This window comes from Sorghum bicolor, chromosome 8 (genome assembly GCF_000003195.3).
Source record: "Sorghum bicolor cultivar BTx623 chromosome 8, Sorghum_bicolor_NCBIv3, whole genome shotgun sequence".
In the NCBI taxonomy this organism is placed as follows: domain Eukaryota; kingdom Viridiplantae; phylum Streptophyta; class Magnoliopsida; order Poales; family Poaceae; genus Sorghum; species Sorghum bicolor.
The window spans coordinates 61,415,919-61,437,943 of NC_012877.2; the positions used below are offsets into that span (position 1 = coordinate 61,415,919).

At 42.2% G+C, this 22,025-nt stretch overlaps 3 protein-coding genes across 3 annotated transcripts; 1 reads left to right on the forward strand and 2 right to left on the reverse strand.

The window, feature by feature from the left end:
• On the forward strand, window positions 3,915–7,000 carry LOC8071502 (phytoene synthase 2, chloroplastic). The gene is made up of 6 exons (XM_002442533.2): window positions 3,915–4,408; window positions 5,300–5,350; window positions 5,468–5,640; window positions 5,773–6,008; window positions 6,282–6,474; window positions 6,580–7,000. The coding sequence occupies exons 1-6, from the start codon at window positions 4,018–4,020 to the stop codon at window positions 6,727–6,729; spliced, it is 1,194 nt and encodes a 397-aa protein (XP_002442578.1). The 5' UTR covers window positions 3,915–4,017; the 3' UTR covers window positions 6,730–7,000.
• Window positions 7,613–10,269, reverse strand: LOC8071503 (protein YIF1B). Its single transcript, XM_002443561.2, has 5 exons — window positions 10,099–10,269; window positions 8,733–8,905; window positions 8,555–8,653; window positions 8,312–8,463; window positions 7,613–8,229 (listed from the first exon to the last, which is right to left on the reverse strand). The coding sequence occupies exons 2-5, from the start codon at window positions 8,901–8,903 to the stop codon at window positions 7,848–7,850; spliced, it is 804 nt and encodes a 267-aa protein (XP_002443606.2). The 5' UTR covers window positions 8,904–8,905; window positions 10,099–10,269; the 3' UTR covers window positions 7,613–7,847.
• Window positions 20,828–21,458, reverse strand: LOC8086110 (auxin-responsive protein SAUR71). The gene has a single exon (XM_002443562.2). It carries the CDS (start codon window positions 21,435–21,437, stop codon window positions 21,084–21,086), a length of 354 nt encoding a protein of 117 aa, XP_002443607.1. The 5' UTR covers window positions 21,438–21,458; the 3' UTR covers window positions 20,828–21,083.

Below are 22,025 nucleotides of genomic sequence, written 5' to 3' on the forward strand. Positions count from 1 at the left end.
TACGCAAGTCCAGTCTCAGTGTGCAACTACTAAATATGGACAAAATGCACTATCAAGTCTGAACAACAACACCTATGACGGATTAGGTTTGGGACATACGTACATCTTGAAATGTATTGATGAGGTCAACTGCATGTCTTGTTGCCATGGAATGAAAATAGCTTATCGGTAATGATACTGTTACGACGTCCGACATCCGTAAAAGTCCGGACGACAGACCAATCCCGTCCACCCACTCTTCCTGATCTTGCATGCATCCGAGCCCATCCTGTGCCGCCCACCTTCTTTATTCTTTCCTCGTTCATTTTGTGGCATTCTACTGTCGCCCTATATCCACTCACTAGGACAGACATCGCGCATCACCTCACTACCATCCAGCCTGCTTGCCAATGCTCCCTCTCTTCCTCCCTTCGCCCTCCCGCGACCTCCATTGCTACACTGTGCCCCTAGTCTGCCATCCTGCCTGCCCGCCGGTGCTCCCTCCCTCCCTCCCTCCATCCCCCCTTCCATGACCTCCATTACTTCCCTATGCCCCAACAACCCAGCTTCCACTTCTCCCACCGGAGACGAGAATGACGACAACAAATCTGACAACGTAGGTTGTGTCTGCATGTGGATCTGACACCTCCTCCTCTGGATGTGGATCTGAGGCCTCCTCCCCTCCCTCCTCCTCTAGATCTGGATCTGAGCTCTCCTCCCTCCTCCTCCTCCTCCTCCTCCTCCTCCTCCCCCATCTAGATCTAAGAGATGTGATGGTGGCTAGGGTTACAGTGAGCTCTCGAGTTTAGCAATCGCGGTGTTCAATGTTTTTCTTCAAATGTTGTGGTATGTTTTTAATTGATGTTGCAGTAGGCTAGGATTCCGTGAGCTCTTGTGTTCAGCTCTCGCACATGTTGCAATTGTTTTCTCTGGATGTTGTAGTAGGTTTCAGATAATGCTGCAGTAGCATTGGTTTTTGAGATGTTGCAGCATGTGTTTCAGTTTGTTCAATCTGCATGTTGCAGTGGGTGTCTCATGGTGTTGTTGTAATTTTGCACTGTGTTCTAGTTGTTTTCAATCTGCATGTTGCAGTAGTTGTTTCTTTGTTGTTGCAATAGTTGTTAATTGTGATTGTAATAATATATCCTAGTGTTTCACTTGCTCTAGCCAGCACTAATTCAACTAGTGTCCTTTTGTTGTTGCAATAACACGTTTCTTAGTGTTTCAACTTTCTTCAGCCTCATGTTGCAGTAGCACTCCTTCTTTGAGATATTATAATATATTTTAACTGATTCACCAATACATTTCTCCTATAGTGGAGGCATAGGTGCTGGGGCTGGTGAGGTGGGGAGCGGGCATATCCTGTGCTCATGGTGAGCGAGGTGGGTTTCTTGCATGGGGAGAGCGGTTCTGATTCTCTTTTCCTCGTCCGTGCAGGGCGGGGTAGGGGCGGGATGGGAGATCGTTGGGGTGGGTTTTCCTTAATTTTTGACTTTTTTCCCTTCTAAATGAGACGCGGTTAGTAAAGCACTACGCCGAACATCCGAACGCTAGCAACATCGATAACTTATTGCCACAAATGCCAATTCACGTATACCGACCAAGCAATCAGCTTGTTCCACACTACTAGTTCTAGTAACCACGCACACAGTTAATTACTTGGAAACTTTAACAGCATCATTGCATCACTTTGCTACTAGCAATTAATTATATGCATAAATAAATATAAATAATAATAGGCTAGTACTAGATCACTGCTAGTATTAACAAATACTCGATTCTAGCTATATAGTGACGTGTTGCGACATGTCACCGTCGCGGAAAGGATCTTGGGCATCCTCGATTCTATTGGGGTGTTGCGACACGCCGCACTGGCGCTAAGCACTTGTACTTATCAACTTTGTATAACACTCTTACTATTACTACACTACAAGGGCTAATTATAGTATTATCAGCTAACTACTAGGAGCATGTGACGTTAACTATAGTATATACTCCCTCCATACCCATAAAGAAAGTTGTTTTGAATATGGTTTAAGTCAAACATTAAGAATATAAATTATAAATAACTTTTAAATTGTTGGGTTTGAAAATATAAAAACCACATGAATAGATTCGTCTTGAAAAATACTTTCATAAAACAATACATATATCATGTTTTGATAAATATTTTTATAAAAATAAAGAGTCAAAGTTAGACTTTAGAGACCGTGTTGTTGTCCTAAACGATTTTTTTTTATGGAGGGAGTATGTATATTAGTTGCCTGATCGCGATTACAGGGGCGCAATTATCAATGCGCTGGAGATTATATATACATGCATGTTGGACCGTATCCGCTTGGCGACAATCTATTATATATATACACACACATACGTATATACAATTTTTTTTTCTTATTCTTATCTGTGACGGCTACCTGTCTCAGCACATGCATGGGCATGCACACATATCTCTCCCCAGATCCAGCCATGCATGCATCGTGCAGGGAGCCCTTCTTAACTGAGTATGGTTTTAACACTGTTTCAGATCAGGTCATGGCACTAGCAGATTAATTAGATAGTGCATGCATGATACATGTGTTAATTCCAAGGGATGATGTGTGTAGTAGAGTGCCTGTGGATGCTGCTAGCTTATATACTCTCAGAGGAAGTTCGGTACGAAATAAACCAGCATGCATATGCTTGTGGATGTTAATGTATACTCTTAGATCACGAATAGTAATTACATTTGCACACACATTTGACTATTTGAGTAAAATAAAAGAACTACTAGGTGCTAGATACACTTGTAAGATTATCTACACATAATTACTACATCGTGGCACGAGAAACTCCCGTATTCCCAGCGGACTGTCAGGGTAGAATAGTAAAGCACAGAGAGCCATTGAACCAAGGTAGCATCTCCAGTAGATTATTCATATCAATCCTAATAAAAAAAGCTATCATACAAGGGATTAAGGTTGCTCCAATTGATTACTTATCATATCCCCAATACCTAAAATTTATAAGTAACTACTCAAAACTCTCTCTCTCTCTCTCTCTTATAAATGTATATAGGTTATCCATCACCTTTCCCCATCCATCCAAAAAGGGTATTGATGATAATCCGCTGATGGAGATCGAGGGGGAAACTAGAAGACCAATATAGGAGATCACCTATATAAATCTTTGGAGATATGGATTAGGTAATGTAGTAGAGATGTTCTTACATTATTTTCTTCCATCAAGAATGCCTTACATATAAAGGAAAATATGGGAAGAGGCAACAACCTCCTTGACTTGCTCATTTTTAATCTCTCTCTCTCTCTCTCCACCTTTTCCTCTTCATATAGCTCCAACAAGCATTGATGTCATGCCTTGTTAGATCTGAAATTTTTTTGGATTTCGACACTATAGCACTTTCGTTTTTATTTGACAAACATTGTCCAATCATAGAGTAACTAGGCTTAAAAGATTCATCTCGCGATTTACAGACAAACTGTGGAATTAGTTTTTGTTTTCATCTATATTTAATGCTCCATGCATGTGCCGTAAAATTCGATGTGACGAGGAATCTTAAAAAGTTTTTAGTTTTTGGGATGAACTATAAAAACCCCATGGTCCATCCATGGATGTCAGCGCACCAGCCATGCTCTTATTTTTTTTCTCCATGTGATTCCTCTTTTCCTAGCTACTGAAATAATTAAAAAAAAACAGGAGAGCCACCATTTCCAAGTGCAACAGCAGCCGCCACTTGTGAAGGAAAAGAAAAGAGCCAAAAGAAAGAAAAAAAAAAAAGGCTGTGCACTTTTACAGTACCGCCACTTGTGATTGTGAGGCAATTGAATGGCTGGTGATGCGTCCACGTGCACCTCCAAATCAACGGCCCAAACTGAAACGGCTACCCTCTGTCCCCACTCCCCAGCCACCCATTTAAACCAGCGCACCCCCCGAGCCCTCCTCCTCCCCGACCACCCCAACGCCCAACGCCGGTCCTCCCCCGCGTCTACTCCCAGCCTCCCACTCCCACCGCCGCCCGCGCGACACCTCGTCCCCGGAATGGCTGCGGGCTCGTCCGTGGTCTGGGCCGCGCACCACCCGTCGCCGTCCCACTCCCACCACCACCGCCCGCGCCGCGTCGTCCTCTTACCCCCGCCGCCGCCGCTACCGGCGAGGCGGGGCGGCGCGTCCCTCGCGCGTTCGCCGCGCGCCAGCCTCGCCGCCGCCGCACCCGCGGTGGCGGTGAGGACGGCGTCGGAGGAGGCCGTGTACGAGGTCGTGCTGCGGCAGGCGGCGCTCGTGAAGACCGCGGCGCCGCAGCGGACGACGCGGTGGGCGGAGGAGGAGAAGAAGGAAGAGGAGGAAGGGGTCGTCGGCTGGGGCCTCCTCGGCGACGCCTACGACCGCTGCGGCGAGGTCTGCGCCGAGTACGCCAAGACCTTCTACCTCGGTCAGTGCCCCCCCAGCCACGCCACTGCTGCTGCTCTCCTTCTTGTTATTCAGTATCAGTGCTAGTGCTGCTGTTAACAATTTCAGCAATTTAATATCTACTAGTATCTCTTTATTGCATACGTATAGTACTCCACCTACCGACAGTAGTAGTAGTAGAATTTAATTAACATGCCAAATGGAAGCCAAGTGGAGCCATTTTCCTACTCACCGAATGCGATTCTGGGCGTAGTGCGTGCGATTGAGGGACTAGTGAGTCTTAGTCTTATCACTAATACTACTAGTTTGTTATTAAGAGTGTGATTAGTGCTGCAACCCACATGAGTCAGGAGGATCTCTGGACTCTGGGCCCTGGGCAACTGCACATGTTTCCAGCTGATACACAAGAGATCGATCCTGCCGACCTCGGTAGGTAACAAGAAGATAGTGTGCACGTGGGTGCTGGGTGCCATATCTTCTATGACTCTCTCTCCAGGGGACAAATAATCAATCAATCCTAACGGCTGTCTGCTTTCTATTTTCAAGGTGTCGAATTGTGGCCGCCGACTACTGGCAACTGATAATATAGGTTTCTTGAATAAGGTTACTATGGCTGGAAGGCTTTAGGTGATCAGGAGACGCATGGGCTTGATTTAATCTCTTTTTGTTTTCTGCTTCTTTTAAGGGCCCTCTCTAGATCTCTCTGACCTTTATAACTGAATGATTTTTTCTATTGCCTTGACCATATGGGCATGGGCCTATGGGTAGCAGGCTAGCAGCAGGATGCAGCTTCTTGATTAATACTGAGATTTGCTCATTCTGATATCATTTGTATTTTCATTTCTTTTCGCAAGGATATCATCTGTATCATGTATCTTCTCGCGGCTCATGTTTCCCTCGTTTTACCTTTCAGGCACACAGCTCATGACTCCTGAGAGGCGCAAAGCTGTCTGGGCAATCTACGGTATGATTTAAGCTGCGGGTTTAATTGTCCCATCGCTCGTGTCGAAACTAATCTTGTCGTTCTTGTTTGTGATGTCGTTGATTCTTAAGCAACATATGTTTTCTTTCCCTTGTGCAGTGTGGTGCAGAAGAACTGATGAGCTAGTGGACGGTCCTAACGCATCTTACATCACGCCAACTGCTCTTGATCGCTGGGAGAAGCGATTGGAGGATCTCTTCGAAGGCCGCCCGTATGATATGTACGATGCCGCCCTCTCAGACACGGTCTCAAAGTTCCCGGTTGATATCCAGGTAAATCCATCCACCAACTGAAATTACCATAAATGTCTGAAGGTCTGCTAAAAGCTACTACGTACTAGTAGATTTAACAATTACTGCGATTTACTGACTGTCCTGAAACCTCACGATTTCTTCCTTTTACAGCCGTTCAAAGACATGATTGAAGGAATGAGGCTGGACTTGTGGAAGTCGAGGTACATGACCTTTGATGAGCTCTACCTCTACTGCTACTACGTCGCTGGCACGGTTGGCCTCATGACAGTTCCTGTCATGGGCATTGCCCCTGACTCAAAGGCCTCAACAGAGAGCGTGTACAATGCTGCACTGGCTCTTGGCATTGCTAACCAGCTGACGAATATTCTCAGAGATGTAGGCGAAGAGTAAGTACTGGCTTTATCCACAATTAAGCATATGAATATATTTTGGATCAGTTCCAGGCCTACATCTGTTTGATACAGCACCCAATAAATTTTTATATCAAACACTTGTGCGATACAATCTAGTCCAGGATCTAATATTCAAAGTGCTAGAGGCGTACTGTATTTTACTGTCTATTTGTTTGTGAACACATGTGAGCTTGTCGCTGTTCAGAATATTTTTTTTTTGTTTCTTGATTGTGATGTAATTTGTTTGTTGTTGTGGATGGATTTCAGTGCGAGGAGGGGGAGAATATACCTTCCCTTGGACGAGCTTGCACAGGCAGGTCTTACAGAAGAAGACATATTCAGAGGGAAAGTGACAGATAAGTGGAGGAGGTTCATGAAGGGCCAGATTCAGCGTGCCAGATTGTTCTTTGATGAGGCTGAGAAGGGCGTCGCCCATCTAGACTCTGCTAGCAGATGGCCGGTATGTGAGCCTAGAAATTCTATCTCTTTTATTTATGTGCCTATGATTAAAAATTTTCAGGAGACAAGCAGTGGCTCTGAATCGCTTACAATTCTTTGGTTTCAGGTTCTTGCGTCTCTTTGGCTGTACAGGCAGATCCTTGATGCCATTGAGGCAAACGACTACAACAACTTCACCAAGCGTGCGTACGTCGGCAAGGCCAAGAAGCTGCTGTCATTACCGGTTGCATATGCAAGGGCTGCTGTTGCATCATGAACCATCTGTAGATCAGATGTTTTTGTTTTGTTTTTTTCTTTTTCTTTTCCAAACCCAGTTTGTTACCCCCTCACCTCCCATTTTTTTGCTTGGTTTCTTTGCTCTTGTATATAATCAGCTTCAGCTGCCTGCATGGCATAATCCTTGCCTGTCACATACAGTTCTTAGTTCAGAGGGGACTGATTCCATGTCCCTCAATACTCGGCTCTTGTTACCAGAAGGAATGAAGAATTAGAATTCGAGAAGCATACTTGCCAATTGTCTTGGATGATCTCTGTGCATTTATCTTCAGAATTCAGACTCACCAGATTGATTACTGTGTGAGAGGCTGTTCAGGTGTTCTGCTTTGGGTAAAAAATCACAATGACCTTAATCTTACATTTCTCGAAGTAATGATGGATGGCGTTAACACAGTACTAACATTTTTAACATGATGGCCTTGAGGCTCTGAACATGTTTGGCTCTAGTTCTTGGCGAGTGCCGAAGCTGGCAAATCTAATCCCTTTCTTGACTGGTCTGCTCTGCATTTGGTTTAGGCCTGAGGGCTTGTGGCTGATGCAGCTCAGACTGCAGTGGCCGAGAGCCATGGAAGTGTGCACGCGCTGCAAGTGGAACCCATGGCTGGGAGAGAGGCCACATTGTCAGCCACATCTGTGATACACCATCGTGTGAACCGATGGTGAAAGCTGAGCTGCACCTACTGATGGTGCCCTGTTTTTTCACCTCAAACTCTGAATACCGGACAGAGCACCGTGTACACTGTACAGTATACTGGAAAATTAGGTAACTGAACGTTTCATCAATACTGAATTGAAAACATGTCGACAATACTAACTAGCACACATATCTAACATAAATAAATGATAGAAGGAAAAATAGCCATCATGAACTCAGTTAAAAATGATTAAAGATCACACATAACTTCAGCATCAGAACCCGCAGAACCCACAATCTATACAACAGCACATCTCAAAACCTGGTCAAGAACTTACTAACGATGATAAAACATCATAAGCTGTTTGAGACCATCCTCCAACTGTTTTTTACAACACATCTAAACACTTAAATACCACTTTGCAGTGTTAATAGTGAGAAAGTACAAGCAGCACAAAACCGTATCATGCACCTATGCTGCCAAGCCAGAAGAATAGGGGAAACTGTGCTATTGCCATGAAGAGAAGGAAGTAATGCTGTCGTGACGAGTGTCTCTCACTGCTTCTCATCTCCGTGAAGAGCACCCGCTTCATCGTCCTCACCAGGAACACTCCCATGCACAGGCTCATCCATGGCATCATGACGTAGTATGAGTATGCCCATATGAGCCTCGCAACGACAGCGAGTGAAAGCCCAGCAAATAAATATCCGCCATATGCTACCAAGTCGAGCAGTGGCACCTCACCGCCGCCCATTGAGTAGAGCAGGCCCTTCAGGAGCATGAGCTGGAAGCCCCATCCGATGAGTGCCCTTGTAAAGTGCAGATTTATAGCTTCTGGAGTAAACCTGCACAAGTATCATGTACAATCAATTAGAGACATTAGGTCAGAACCATTTGGAGATTGAAGAATAATTGTCAACAACTCACTTTCCCATGAAACCTAGCGTAAACCCAGAAAGAATGATGAAGCTTCCAAATGCCATGAAAGGGATGTACAGATCTGGGGCATTTATGTCATAGATTGGAGGTTTGTAGGACAAACGGCCACCAACCGGCTCACTTATTCGAGTCCAGTGCCCCTGCAAATATATTGAGGCAATCCCGGTTTATCTTAGCCAACTAGATTGAAGAACTAGATATGCACTGTTATTAGGAAATACTATAATTTACCCTGTGGAAGAATGGAAACAGGATAATTTTCAACTTGTTCCGGACATATTGATCATTCACATGGAAGTAATACTGTGGATTGGAGAGGTATCTATTGATCTGCAAGAATTGAAACAATAATTTTAGAGAGAATGCAAGAAAAAGACATAAAGTATAAGGTTTGTTGGAGGATCCATACATTGCTTTGCATGAATTCTGAACTAGAACCCAAGAACTTCTCCCCATATACTCCAATCCCAGATCTGATAAGACCTGAGCTTGCACCATATAATGGATTGTCAAACTGGACAGGTTGAGAGTTCTGTGGGGGCATCTGCATCCCTGGAGGGTTCCCATAATTATTATACATGGCTGCAGTGATGAAGCAGAGGTAAAAAGGAAGTCAGACCAAAATGATCGTATGATAATTCATCATAACATAAACTTGACATATTTGTGGCCAACGAACAAATGAGAGATAGCACAACATTAGCATGTGTTACATAAACCACATTTAAATATACGGGAGCAACTTAGGTCACTGCAAAGGCAGAAAGTTCTGTAGTTTTGCTTAATTCCCAAGCATTTCATCAACAATCTGTAATAATAGATATAAAAAAATGGATGCAAAACGATGATGGCGGTTATTCTAAATTCTACACTACATATGTATGGAAGAGAGAATTTATTTGCAAACTGTAAAGATAATTGACAAATTTGACAGATCATCTCCCAGAAGTACCAGCAAATATATAATCAACTGGAGTGAAATTCCAGTTACAGAGTCCAACTCATGGAGGCGGCGGACAAGAAGCGTTGCGTGTAATAAATATCAAAATTCCTTGTTAGGTCCGTTGCTAAAGCACGCAGAATTACATAAACAGATATTCACTCTACAGTTAACAAAGCAGCAAATATCTGCCAGTTTTCCTTGGGTTATGGATCATAACTAGGCACTTCCCCCCTGTTCCGAACTGTATGTCGCTTAACATTTGTCCTAGCTTTGACCAAGTTTATTAATAGAAGAACCATCAACAGGTAAGAAGCTACAGTTTGGTAGAATCCATAAACATTGGAAACCATGCTTTAGAAAGAAAAACAAAAGGGTACAGGGTGGAGTACTCAAAACTCCAAAAATCTATATAGTTTTAGCAAATACTATGGTTCCCGAAACTACAAACTATGCTCTATCCAAACGCTTCATTCATAGCGCTCCAAAACCATGGTACATGTAACAATTAATAAATCCTATGAATACAAACAGGTCCTAATCTGTTCTGTTTTGCAGCACCCACACCTCGATTGGGTACCCCACGGATTCCTGTTCCAAGGCCCAGGGCCCGTGGGTTGACCGAGACCCGTCGATCGATCTCCCTCGCTGAAGAGCGAGCGAGCGGGGTAGAAGAACCCAACCGAACCAGACCGCAGGATTGGTGGGCGGACGGATCCTAATTTCGCAGGGCACCACGAACGAACTACTAAGAGATTTGGGTCCGATTGAGCGAGCGAGGAACCGGCTCGGGAATCGGGATCCACGCGAGGTAGATAGCAGCGCGACGACTTACTTGGGCGAGCCGACGGAGGCGCCGCGGGCGGAGAGGGAGAGGGGTCGCCGGTCGCCGGAGACGCGTCGGGAGTCGCCTGCGCCTGCGGTCCGCGGTGCGGGTTTCCTTCCTTCAATTCTTCCTCCCCCCCTGGTGTGGGTCCACGCGGTCCAAGGGAAAGGAAAACTGTTTTGGTGGGTCCGGGTTCTTTTTTTCTCTTTTGTTTTCTGTTTGCTTGGGCCGGAAGGAGACGCGAGAGAGAGAGAGAGAGAGGGGTGGTCCGTCCGTGGCCCCACTGCCTGCGTGGCCGCGATGACGTGTCCTCACGAATCACGGTCACGAGTTTTCTGCGATGCCACGTCAGGCCCATTGGCTGTTGTCGGCCCGGCCTGGCCCGTTTGGCCCATGATCGCCGCAAAGAGGCAGCAGGCCTAAAGGGAATATAGAGAATAACTTTTAGTATCCATGCTGGTATAGATAATATGAATCCGATTATGCTCACGGATACGGTTTATATATAGGATATAAATTTGACAAAATCAGATGGATGTGGATTATCTGCAAACAGATGAATTTAGGATTTTTAAAAGTTTGCTAGTTGGGAACGCTTATTTTGTGATGAGTTTATTTTACGTTTTGAGTTGAGAATTTGCTTGTTGTTATCACTTATTGGCTAATAACTTATCATTTGAGTGTGTATTGTATTAAGTATTAATTGTGTCCGTGTAATAGCCACAACATGGAATCCATAAGATTATTGTCTACTGCGTGTCATTGGCTCTTTATACTAAATCAATTCTTCACAAACATATAAGTTTCTACATGTGCATGTATTACAGGGCTATTTAAATCCGTACCTGATCCGATTTCGCTCCACATCGGTATCATTTCCAACATCCGAAGAAATCCACATTCACATCAACATCAACATATTATTCACTTCGATCTAAATTCAACGTAGAAAAACAGATTAGGATATAAGATAGGCATCACTTCAATCCGCGTTCATCCTTAGCCAGCACAGCTGAAAGCTTTTTATGCCGTGTCATGATTTGGGCCACGCCAAAAAGTCGTGCATGAGTCACCATCTTAAACATTTCGCTATGATTTGATCAATAGACGAGATATTTTTGTAGCTGACCTTTACTAACATGCCTCCGGTTTGGCTTCCTTGACTTGATATATAATAAGGGGTCCGAGTTACCCCTCAAAGTTAAAGACTAAAGAGAGAGGTAAATCTACGTTCTAAACCTGCTCACGACCTGCCTCCCTACGTCGCCTCCCTCCGATCTCCACACCACACCTCGGCTCGCAGATGCCGGCCGCTGCCACCAGGGTGTTCTGCTCCTTTGCATCCACGCCCTCTGTCTCAAGTGACCCGACCTCCCCCACCGTTTGCGGCGTCATGGAGTTTGTTTGCTGGCGGGCGACACAGTCTTGTTCATCCAACGCTCGGCGTCGAGCTCTACTCAAGAGGCTCCAAGAACTCGGGGACCGCTGTGTGGTTTTTGCATGCACAAAGGATCCAAAGACGAGAGAGAGAGAGGAACACGGTGAATGATTGGTCAATTTTTTATCTGGACACTAGGAGAAAATCTTGCACTGTGAAGGACATTTTCATGTTACGGTGTTCTATGTTGTAGAAACCGCACATAGTTTTTATAAGATCCAAGTAGATTTGGTCCACAGAGGGAGGAGGACAAAGTTGGGGGCAAGTTCTACTACAAACCATTTGGCGCAGGTACGCATGTTTGCCCTGGAGAGCACTTTGCTTATATGCAAACAAAGGTGATATGGAGCCATTTGCTGAGGAACTTTGACCTTGAATTGGTCTCCCCTTTTCCAGAAGAAGAATGGGTGAAGTTGTGTTCAGGGCCTAGAGGTAAAGTAATGGTTAGTTACAAGAGACGGGTGTGTTCTTCTTGAGGGAAATTGCTAAGATCGTGTTCTTCTCAAGAGAAATTGTTAGATAAATTGTGTTCTTGTAGCAGTGGATGTAAAGTGTGGTGTGTGTATGTATATGATGTCTATTGATGTAATAGATAAAATATAGGTGTGCATGAAGGAATATATTGAATATATATTGTATCTTAAAGAGAGAAGAGAGAACAAAATAGATGTTTAATTTATGTGTGACAGAAAATCAGTAGCACAAAGTGACGAGGATAAAAAAAAGTGACAGGGATATATCAAGGGTAGCTTGATGTTCAAATATTGTCGTTGAGGTATGTAATCTCTTGTCCGACACATAACAAGAACAGTTGTCAATATGGAGAGCAATTGTAAGTGATTTCTTTGAAAATATTCAACATAATGCTGTCACACATAAATGAAACATCTATTTAATTTTGCTCTGTGTCTGAGAAATACATATTTAAAATATTCATGCGCATTAATATTTTGCTATTATATATATATATATATATATATATATATATATATGAATAGACAGCACACACGTACACGCTGCACATTACATTCACCGGTACACCTTTTATGTGGGAGTTGAATCAGTTCTTATTAGTATAGTGGTAGAGCCATGGAAGCATATGCCCATGGATGTAAAATGTGGTGTGTGTATGTATAGGTAATTAGTTCATGGGATTAATTAATTAATTTCCTTGTGATCATTATAAGGCACCTAGCTGTTGCCTTTAATTTGCCTGTACGTCTACGCCGGCCATGCTGGACTTGACTTTGGATATCAGCTAGAAAGTTGGGTGAGTTCCAATACGAATCCTTTGCCTTGCCAATGAGGAATTAGGCCCAATAACTCATGGAATCCGGGTCTTCACTTTATTTTGGATTTTCAAACTCATCTTCAACCTCGAGTCTGCACAGACCACAACAGAGAATTGGTCTGACCTGGCAAACCATCGCCGGTGCAAATATTAGAAAGTATTGCTCAGCCAACCCTGACGTGCCTGCCCTCAAATCTCTGACCTGAATCTATCCTAGACGCCTTACTCATGAAAACCTCGGCTGCAGTACAGGCCCTTTCCAGGGTCTGACCTTCGAGGAGGTCGCAGATCAGCCACTGCTTCGACGATTCACTTAGTGTTTTTAGTTAGTAATAAAACACTACCATTAGTTAAAACACTAGAGAATCCTCACTAGGAGGTATTTACTAGGGAAAGTTTATACTAAATTTTGAATGCTAAAACAGAAATTGAAAAATCTGGTTGTGATTCTAGACGCTAACAACCGAGTGTGTTTAACCTGTCCTCTGTAGTTAGTCGAACGAAATAAATGGTGAAGCACAACACCGTCACGAAGAATGGTTTCGACCCTTACCATCTCATCCCCCGTGAAACTGACTTGGAAAGGATCCTGAATAAAATATATGCTTGACGAAGATGGACTTACATCTTCCACAACTTCGTCATCGTCCGAACTGATCTCACCATCTAGCATCCACAACCTTGAACGTCTTCCCAATCTCCTAGCTCCTCCGGCTAGCAGATCAGGAGACATGAGGACACATACGGTGTTAAATGCCTCTGTGGAAGAACATGTTTCCATTCCTTCTGGTCTGCATGCAATCAGATTTTCTACCCCCATTTTGCTCTCCTCTGGCAGGCTGGGTGACATCCACAACATCTGTTACCCATCTAACCGTCCTCAGAAACATTTAAACACATTTGTTGCCCTATGCTGTTGGCAGCTTTGGAAACACAGAAATGGAGTCATCTTCAGGTGGTCTGAAATAACTGTCTATCTCTGATTCAAATCTATGGAAGCTTATACCTATAGGAACCTGGCCAATGTATAGGTAGGTGTCTTTAAATTTAGGTAGCATATGTAAGAAATTTAGAGCTGCAACGTAAGAAATTGATCACTTGAAGATCAAAAGATGTAACTCATCAGTGCTAAAGGCACCATTCAATCAATACAAAATTTCAGCTGGGGATCCCGAGGCGGAGCTTGCCTGCGCGCTGTTCGCGGTTGCCGGGGCAGAGCTCGCCGCGACGCTCGTAGTGACCGGAGGGGGAGTTCGTCTTCGGTGGTCGGGCCTGTGGCTCGGAGCTTGTCTGCCGGTACTACACTCCGTTTTCATCCTAAGATATATGATACGCTACGAGCCAGCCTCTAGAAAATTGGGGCATTTTTAGAACTGCCGTTCTCTTCTCACCGACGTCACCTCTACTACAAATGAATTTTCTGAGGCGGGCTTTGGCCTAATTAGATCCGCCTTGCCAATTGGATCGGCAAGCTTAGGATGCCTCTGTTAACATTTTGGGTTGTCCCCAATATCAATTTTGTAAATTTAACGATTATAATTGGTCGTATTTCACATACTATGGTAGCTAGTGTTTGTATATGTGTATATATGTAATGAAGTGTACGTCAAGGTGTTTTTTTTCAAACAATGGTAGCCCTATGTATTAGGAGAACCAAGTGCTATATAGGATTGGTAGTTGGCAGGTAGCGAGTCAAGGAATTAATTCTTGTGCCTCCACCAACAATCGAGAGCCTCATCAGCCGTGTTTCTTAAACTTATTTTTTAAATCACTATTCAGGAAATCATTTAAATAAAAATTGTTCTCTAATTTTTTCATCCTCTAATTACTTTTCTGTATCTTGTACAATACGTAATTTAGAACCAACTTGCACTCTTTATTATTGTTGGCTACCGAGAATTCTAAAATACAGACGACTGTTTTATTATTGACATAAGTAAATGCGATGTAATTTAAAACCGTTGGATTTTCTTAAAATATTTCTAATCTATGAATACAGAAGGATATAAAGAGTTTTGTGGAGTTGTTAGCTCTTAGGGGTCATTCGTTCGCCTAGGATGAGATAGCCGTGACAACCAATTAAATAGCAAAAGCTCCTTGTATATTCTCTCTGTCTCAAATTAACTATTGTTATTGGTTTTCGTATCACAACTTTAACTTGATTTGTAATAAATACGTACATTATTTATATCTTCATATAAATTTGTTAAAAAAGTTAGAATAATTTTCTAACGATACTAATTACATACCATAAATATTAATATTTTTAATATATAATTAGTCAAATTTGTTTCTATGATACGTAAATGATATAACTCTTATAAAGCAAAACCCCACCATCTATTTCTCTTGACATGCAATACGTCCACCTCAGCAGTCCACTATCAACCCCACTATCTATTTCTGTTAAAATGCAAAGCATCCACCTCAGCAGTCCACTATCATTTGCCACTATCACTTTCTTCTGACATGCAAGGTGTCCACCTCGGCAATCTACTATCATTTGCATTAAAGTTAACTAGTACAAAGAATTATGACATCCACATTAGCGAGACTCATCATCCACTATAGATACAATTTCCATGATTATGATAATAAAAAAGTTATATATTTATTTTTCTTCTTCATACCCACGGCAACGCGCGGGGAATCCTCCTAGTTTTAGTATTTTAGAACACAACAAGTACTTTTTAGCATAGCACAGGCTGCCACGCGCTGGTATCGATATTACCACGAGGGATGTTGCCTAGAGCTAGCTACCTAGGCCTTGTTTAGTTTCCCAAAAAATTTACAAAATTTTTCAGATTCTCTGTCGCATCGAATCTTTAAATGTATACATGAAGTATTAAATATAAATAAAAATAAAAACGAATTGCACAGTTTGGTCGGAATTGAAGAGACGAATCTTTTGAGCCTAGTTAGTCCATAATTAGAGAATATTTATCAAATACAAACGAAAGTGGTACTATTTCTATTTTATAAAAATTTTTAGAAGTAAACAAGACCCTACCTAGACAGGGACGACGACTCAGTAATCAGTATTGGGTCTTGTTTATAAATATAGATAAAATAATAATTAATTGTAAAGTTTATTTATAATTTATGAGATAAATATTTTAAATTTAGTTAATTTATAATTAAATAATATTTATCAGATATAAACAAAATTGTTACAAAGTCTATTTTATAAAAAAAATTAGAACTAAACAAGGCACGGTAACTCGGTAGGACTCATGTCTGTCCTACCATCCACGTCGGCACGGTCGTCGCCAATAATTGTTGTACGGCTCGTTTGCTCGATTGCAGCCGACGTCGAGGGACCGACTGCCACTCGGGCTACACGTGCCATATACGGACACGTGTACGGACACCCATTCTATTCATTTAGATTTTAGTTTAGTTCTAAATTTTTTGATAAAATGGACATTATAACATTTTTGTTTATATTTAATAAAAATTATTTAATCTTTAACTAATTAGGTTTAAAAAATTCGTCTCGTAAATTACAGACAATTTGTGTAATTAGTTATTATTTTTTATTTATATTTAATGTTTTATGCTTGTGCTCGTGCCTTAATATTCGATATAGCGGAGAAGCTGAATAATTTTGCAAATATTTTTTGAAAACTAAGGCCTCATCGACCCACGTTGCCAAAAAAAATGATTGCGCGCATGCATATAAGTGTACGATGGTATATACTTTCATCTTGTCCAAAACGACATTTAAATTATATACGAAGACAATATGTACTAATTAGGTTTAAAAAATTCGTCTCACAAATTATAAATAAATTATTTTTTCATTTATATTTAATTCTTTATGCATGTACTGTAATAAAATCCGATGCGATGAAGAATCTTAAAAAGTTTTTGGATTGTAGGGTGAAGTAAACAAGGCTACAGTTAAGCCGTTGCTGTCCTATGTTATATACATGCGGTCGACATGCATGCATGCGGTAGGGACGAGCATGATGAGAGCGATCTAACACACACAGGTGTGTCACGTAGCAGCAGTAGTGTCGTCCTTTGAATGTGTAAAACAAGTAAAGCATATGTCATTGTCCGCTCGCATCGCAATGTCCGATCACTGGATTGCTGTCGTCATCGTTCCTAGCTGGCACAAGGTGTTGTACCTTGACTCCAATAGAGGCGGGAAGACAAATTTGAGTCCGTTGGTCTCTGTGATAGATGAGTGAGTACTTTCTAACCTATTATTGCCCCTTTCTTATAAATATGTTATTGAGTCCAACTAATGTTGTAACAACTCTTGTATGTGAAGGGCCTATGCCAACTATCAGGCCAAGACAAGGAAGACAGAATTCAAGTTGACTCATGTCCCCAAATTTCCAGTTAGTAGTGCTTCACTTCTAGTTGTTAATTAGTGTTTTATTTATATTAGTAACCATGTTTGATCATATGATCGCAGTGCCTACAACAAGGTATGGACAACACTTGTGGGTTCTATGCGGCCCACCACTTGCTGTGTATGCTGTCGTTTACAAAGGCGGTTGACTCTAAGGTACGCGAGATCTATTTACTTATTAGTTGTTGTGATTAGTTGAATGTGATGCTTCTCTAATGGTTGAAACCCCAAGGTTCAGCATCTTGTCTTGTGAGTCGAATATATGACACCATTGTGCGACCTCTCAAATCATGGCGTCCAACCTTGGCTTAATGGCATCGTTATCACCATCAAGGACTGCACTTGCCACTTGCAGTGTCTCCATTATGCAACATGCATCCGTCAGTGGAATTTAGCAGTGGCCAGTGTTATACTACCCGGCGACCATGCATCTATTATGCGTTGCGCCTTGCGCCACCACCTAGGAGTGTATGATTGATTGATAATAACTTATACAGAATATTCCCTCAACCATTATGCACTGCTCGTGTGCTCTTGAATCTACCGTTTTGTTTTAGGATAAGGGCGCTACTAGATAGGGCCCCCGGCTGATTTTGATTACTTAATCCAGCATCCAATGCATGTGATGTTGAATTTATTCGGCCATTGAGACACGCCTTCACATATAAGTTAATGTATTTGTCCTTACTTCAATTTCTTGCACCTCGTAGAAGAGTGCATGCATGTGAAATATCACTGTAGTTCTTCAGCCGGTCGTGTGAACTCACATGACACATTTGCTTTGATTCTGATGCCGGCGAGATGTAGGGTGAGGCTCCATGGAGACTTGTGGTGGCAAGCCCGGCCGGTGGGGAGCCATGGAGGAGGTGAACAACAAGCATCCCCTTTTGATTTGTTAAGCATCTTTGCATCCACATGATTTTCTTCGACAAAGTCTATATAATGTTTGAATAATAAAGTGTCAACAAGGCAAGCATATTAGTGCCGTCTAAATAGATGCCTAAAATACATGACATGTAATTTTTATTATTATCTTTTACAACTGAATTGTGTGCTAGTAAATAGTATTCAATGAGTCCCAAATTCATCCTTTGCCCATTGCAATGAGAGATGTGACCTCTGTTTTGTCATCTCCATACACCTAATTTGTCCATCAGGTGCTTGGTTTGCCATCTTCTCAATAGCCATTCCAGCATAATCATCAACATGCATGTGTAGTGCAGGTGGTTTTGGAATCCTACTTTTTACCCAAACAGGGTCATAAAATGGTTCACGTTTCTGGTGCCTTATTTCTTGATCAGCACCACTACTATGCTTGTAACCATTTGCACCTTCATCTGCATGCTTTTTTCAAAATTTGGATTAACATAAGGAGGACGCATATTGGCTGCCTTCTGGCACACGCTGGCACAGGCTGCATATCTTGCCTATCTTCGGCAATCTTCTAGCACCCATTGATGCCCTGAAGGGCTTAGAATAAGGAGGAACCTTGTTCAATGTTTTACCTTCTCTCCATTTATATATCTCGTCATAACAAAGCAGAATAGGGCGATGAAAAAAGAACGATCTATATAGATGTAAACTTTAAACTGTAACATTATAAAATTTATAGTTTTAGTACAAAGCTTTAAACTTCGATTTTATAAATGTTTTGTCTTTAGGTTCAAAACTTTACACTCTAAAATCAAAACATAACAAACTTTGTACTCTATGTTAAGAATCTTTAAAATACAACATTACAAGAAATATTACTAAGGCTTCAAAACTTTACATTAAAGAAATTATCAAACTTTGAACAATCACATCCAAAAATATATACCTACTGCTAATTTCAAATTTGTCGCTTACAATTATTAATAGTATTTAAACTACGTTCTATAAACTTTAAACTATCACATTATAAACTTTGTAGTAATAGAATTGGAACTTTTACACCTAATTTTAAAACCTTTATACGTACTATCTCATTTTAAACTTTTTAGTGACATGCTATGAACTTTAATTATACACTCTTGAACTAAAATATTTTTGTTATATTGCATGCTTTTATTTGTAAGGAAAACCTTATATCTTTTGGCTACTGGTCGTGTTTTGCAGGGCCTTGACTTGAACACAACGGTTATCCGCTTGGGCGAGATTAGAGAGAGGATCTCCAAATTCATTCTGGAGTGGATCATCTACCCAGATGGTCCGTTTCATGACCCTGCTGGTGGCCTCATGAACAATAGTTATATTGATGATCACAACAACAATAGTTATATTGATGATCTGTGATGCTATTGTAAGGGTGCATTTGTCCTAGCTAGCTGCTCCTATGCATATACGCATAATTGTGTACGTACTGTTAATTGTGTAAACAACTGAAAATTTGAACTTTGTGTTGACATATTTGAAAATTTGAACTTAATTTAGTTGATTTGTGTTGTGTTGATGTATTATGGGCGAGTTTGGATTATATGCGAACAGTACTTTTTTTTGGTGATTATCAGCTTGTACAGACGTGTGGTATTAACACGCGTCAGTAATAAAGATTGTACACAGACGAGCGTTATTTTACCACAGACACTTGTAAGTACAGCGTGTCTCTAACAAATTGCAATTACAGACGCTTACATGCACGTCTGTAATAAATCCTTATTACAGACGTAGTATTGCAGACGCTCCTTGGAGCGTCTGTGAAATACCTGAACACACGTCTGTAATAACCTTTTTTCACATAGTGTAGGTTAAAATACTAAATCACATGGTCGAAAGTTAATTTAGTCACTAGAACTACTTTACATCACTATATAACCCCTTGAGGTTACAAAACTAGTTTAAACTTTAGTCTTTAACTTTTAAAAAATTAAATTTTAGACCATGCATGATATCAAAGGTTAGCTTAGTTGTGTAGTACGAACTGAGCGTGCGGTAGCATGGTTAGTTAGGTCCTCCCAGCTAGCTACCTAGGCCTTGTTTAATTTCGAAAAGTGAAAAATTTTCGATACTGTAGCACTTTCGTTTGTTTGTGACAAATATTATCCAATCATGGACTAACTAGGATTAAAAGATTCGTCTCGTGATTTACAGCTAAACTGTGTAATTAGTTTTTTGTTTTCGTCTATATTTAATGTTTTTCATGCATGTGCCACAAGATTCGATGTGACGGGAAATCTTGAAAACTTTTTGGTTTTAAGGGTGAACTAAACAAGGCCCTAGTTATCTTTTTGCTATTAGTACGTACACGCGACGATAACAAACATGTGTGTGTTGACATCTTGTCAATTTAAGAGCATATATATGATGGTAGATTGAGGCACATCGTCTATCGCTAAATTAAAATAATAACACTGTTAAATTCTATAATATATCTAGAAAAATTTGAAAACTATTAAAATATTATTTAGGCCTTGTTTAGTTACACCTAAAATCCAAAAACTTTTCAAAATTCCTCGTCAACTCGAATCTTGCGACATATGCATAGAGCATTACATATAGATAAGAAAATAATTGTATAGTTTACCTTTTTTCGAATTAATTGTATAGTTTACCTGTAATTTACGAGATAAGCTTTTAAGCCTACTTAGGCCATGGTTAGACAATAATTACAAAATACAAACAAAAGTTCTATAATAGCAAAATTAAAAAAAAAATGGATCTAAAAAAATGGATAAGATCAATTAATTGATAGCACCATCATCTCTACCTCTCTCCCTGCTCGTTACAAGTTTGCAACGCCCAAGAGGAGGGAGGATTGAAGCCATGCATATGGTAATTATAGTTAACATGGAAAATAAACAGAAACGGAGGGGGAGGAGGACAACAACCATGAGGTTCCAGAAAAGCCCAAGCCTCAAAAAACAATCAGGCCCAACCCCACGCACGAGCCCAGCCCAACAACAAGCTAGGCGGCCGGCTTCCTCCTACTCGCCGTCCTGCCCCTCGTCGTCGTCGCCGGCCACGGAGGCGAGCGCGCGGCGGAAGACGGCGACGGGGCAGGGGATGCGGAGCGGTCCCTGGTGGCGGTACCCGTACTCCTGCGCGGCGCGGCCGAGGAGGTCCGCGAGCGCCGGCGCGCCCAGCACCTCGGCGCGCACCAGGAACCGCTCCTCCGCGCCCTCCGCGCCGCCGCCAACGTGCACCGGCACGTGGCCCTCCGGCACCCCCGCGTGCGCCTTGCTTCCCTTCCCTCCTCGCCGCCTCTCCTGGGCCGACGACGGCAGCGGCGGCGGCGAGCAGTCGCCGACGCGTGAGAGCCGCCGGATCAGCTGCCTCATGGTGTGGTGAGCGAGGGTGGGGTGGGGGTGGGTGCTGCTGCGGCCGGGACGAGGGAGCGGAGCCGTTTTATAGCCCGCGGGAGGGGGTGGCTCCTGGGACACTGACTAGTGGGGCAGTGAGGTACCTGGGCCCACGGACCAGTGAGGGTACTGGGACGAGGTGGGGTGGGGTGGGTGGGGGGAGGAGTGGAGGGTACAAGTGGGTGTACGGCGTCAGGTACGACACCTTTTCAGTTTCCTGCTCTTTAATTCCTTTTCATTTTTTTTCTCTGTTTTTTCGTTTCGTTTTTAGTATATATTTTTTATTTAATTTCTGTTTGACAACAGGAGGAGAATATTCGCAAATCTCGTTGGGCAAGCTTTTGCAGTGGAGTGGAGTACAGTACAGGTCTGCTGTGCTGTGGACCAGCACTTTTTTGCCGTACAGTGTCGCGGAATTGTGTTGAGCCGGCCGAAAGAGACATGTGACACTATGGTTATTACCAAACTTAATTGGTGCATGTAACCGGCTCTCGTTGGACATTTTGTCTAATCTAGCTACCATGCAAGCAATAATCTTCATTTTCTTTGTTATCCTCCTCTTCTTCT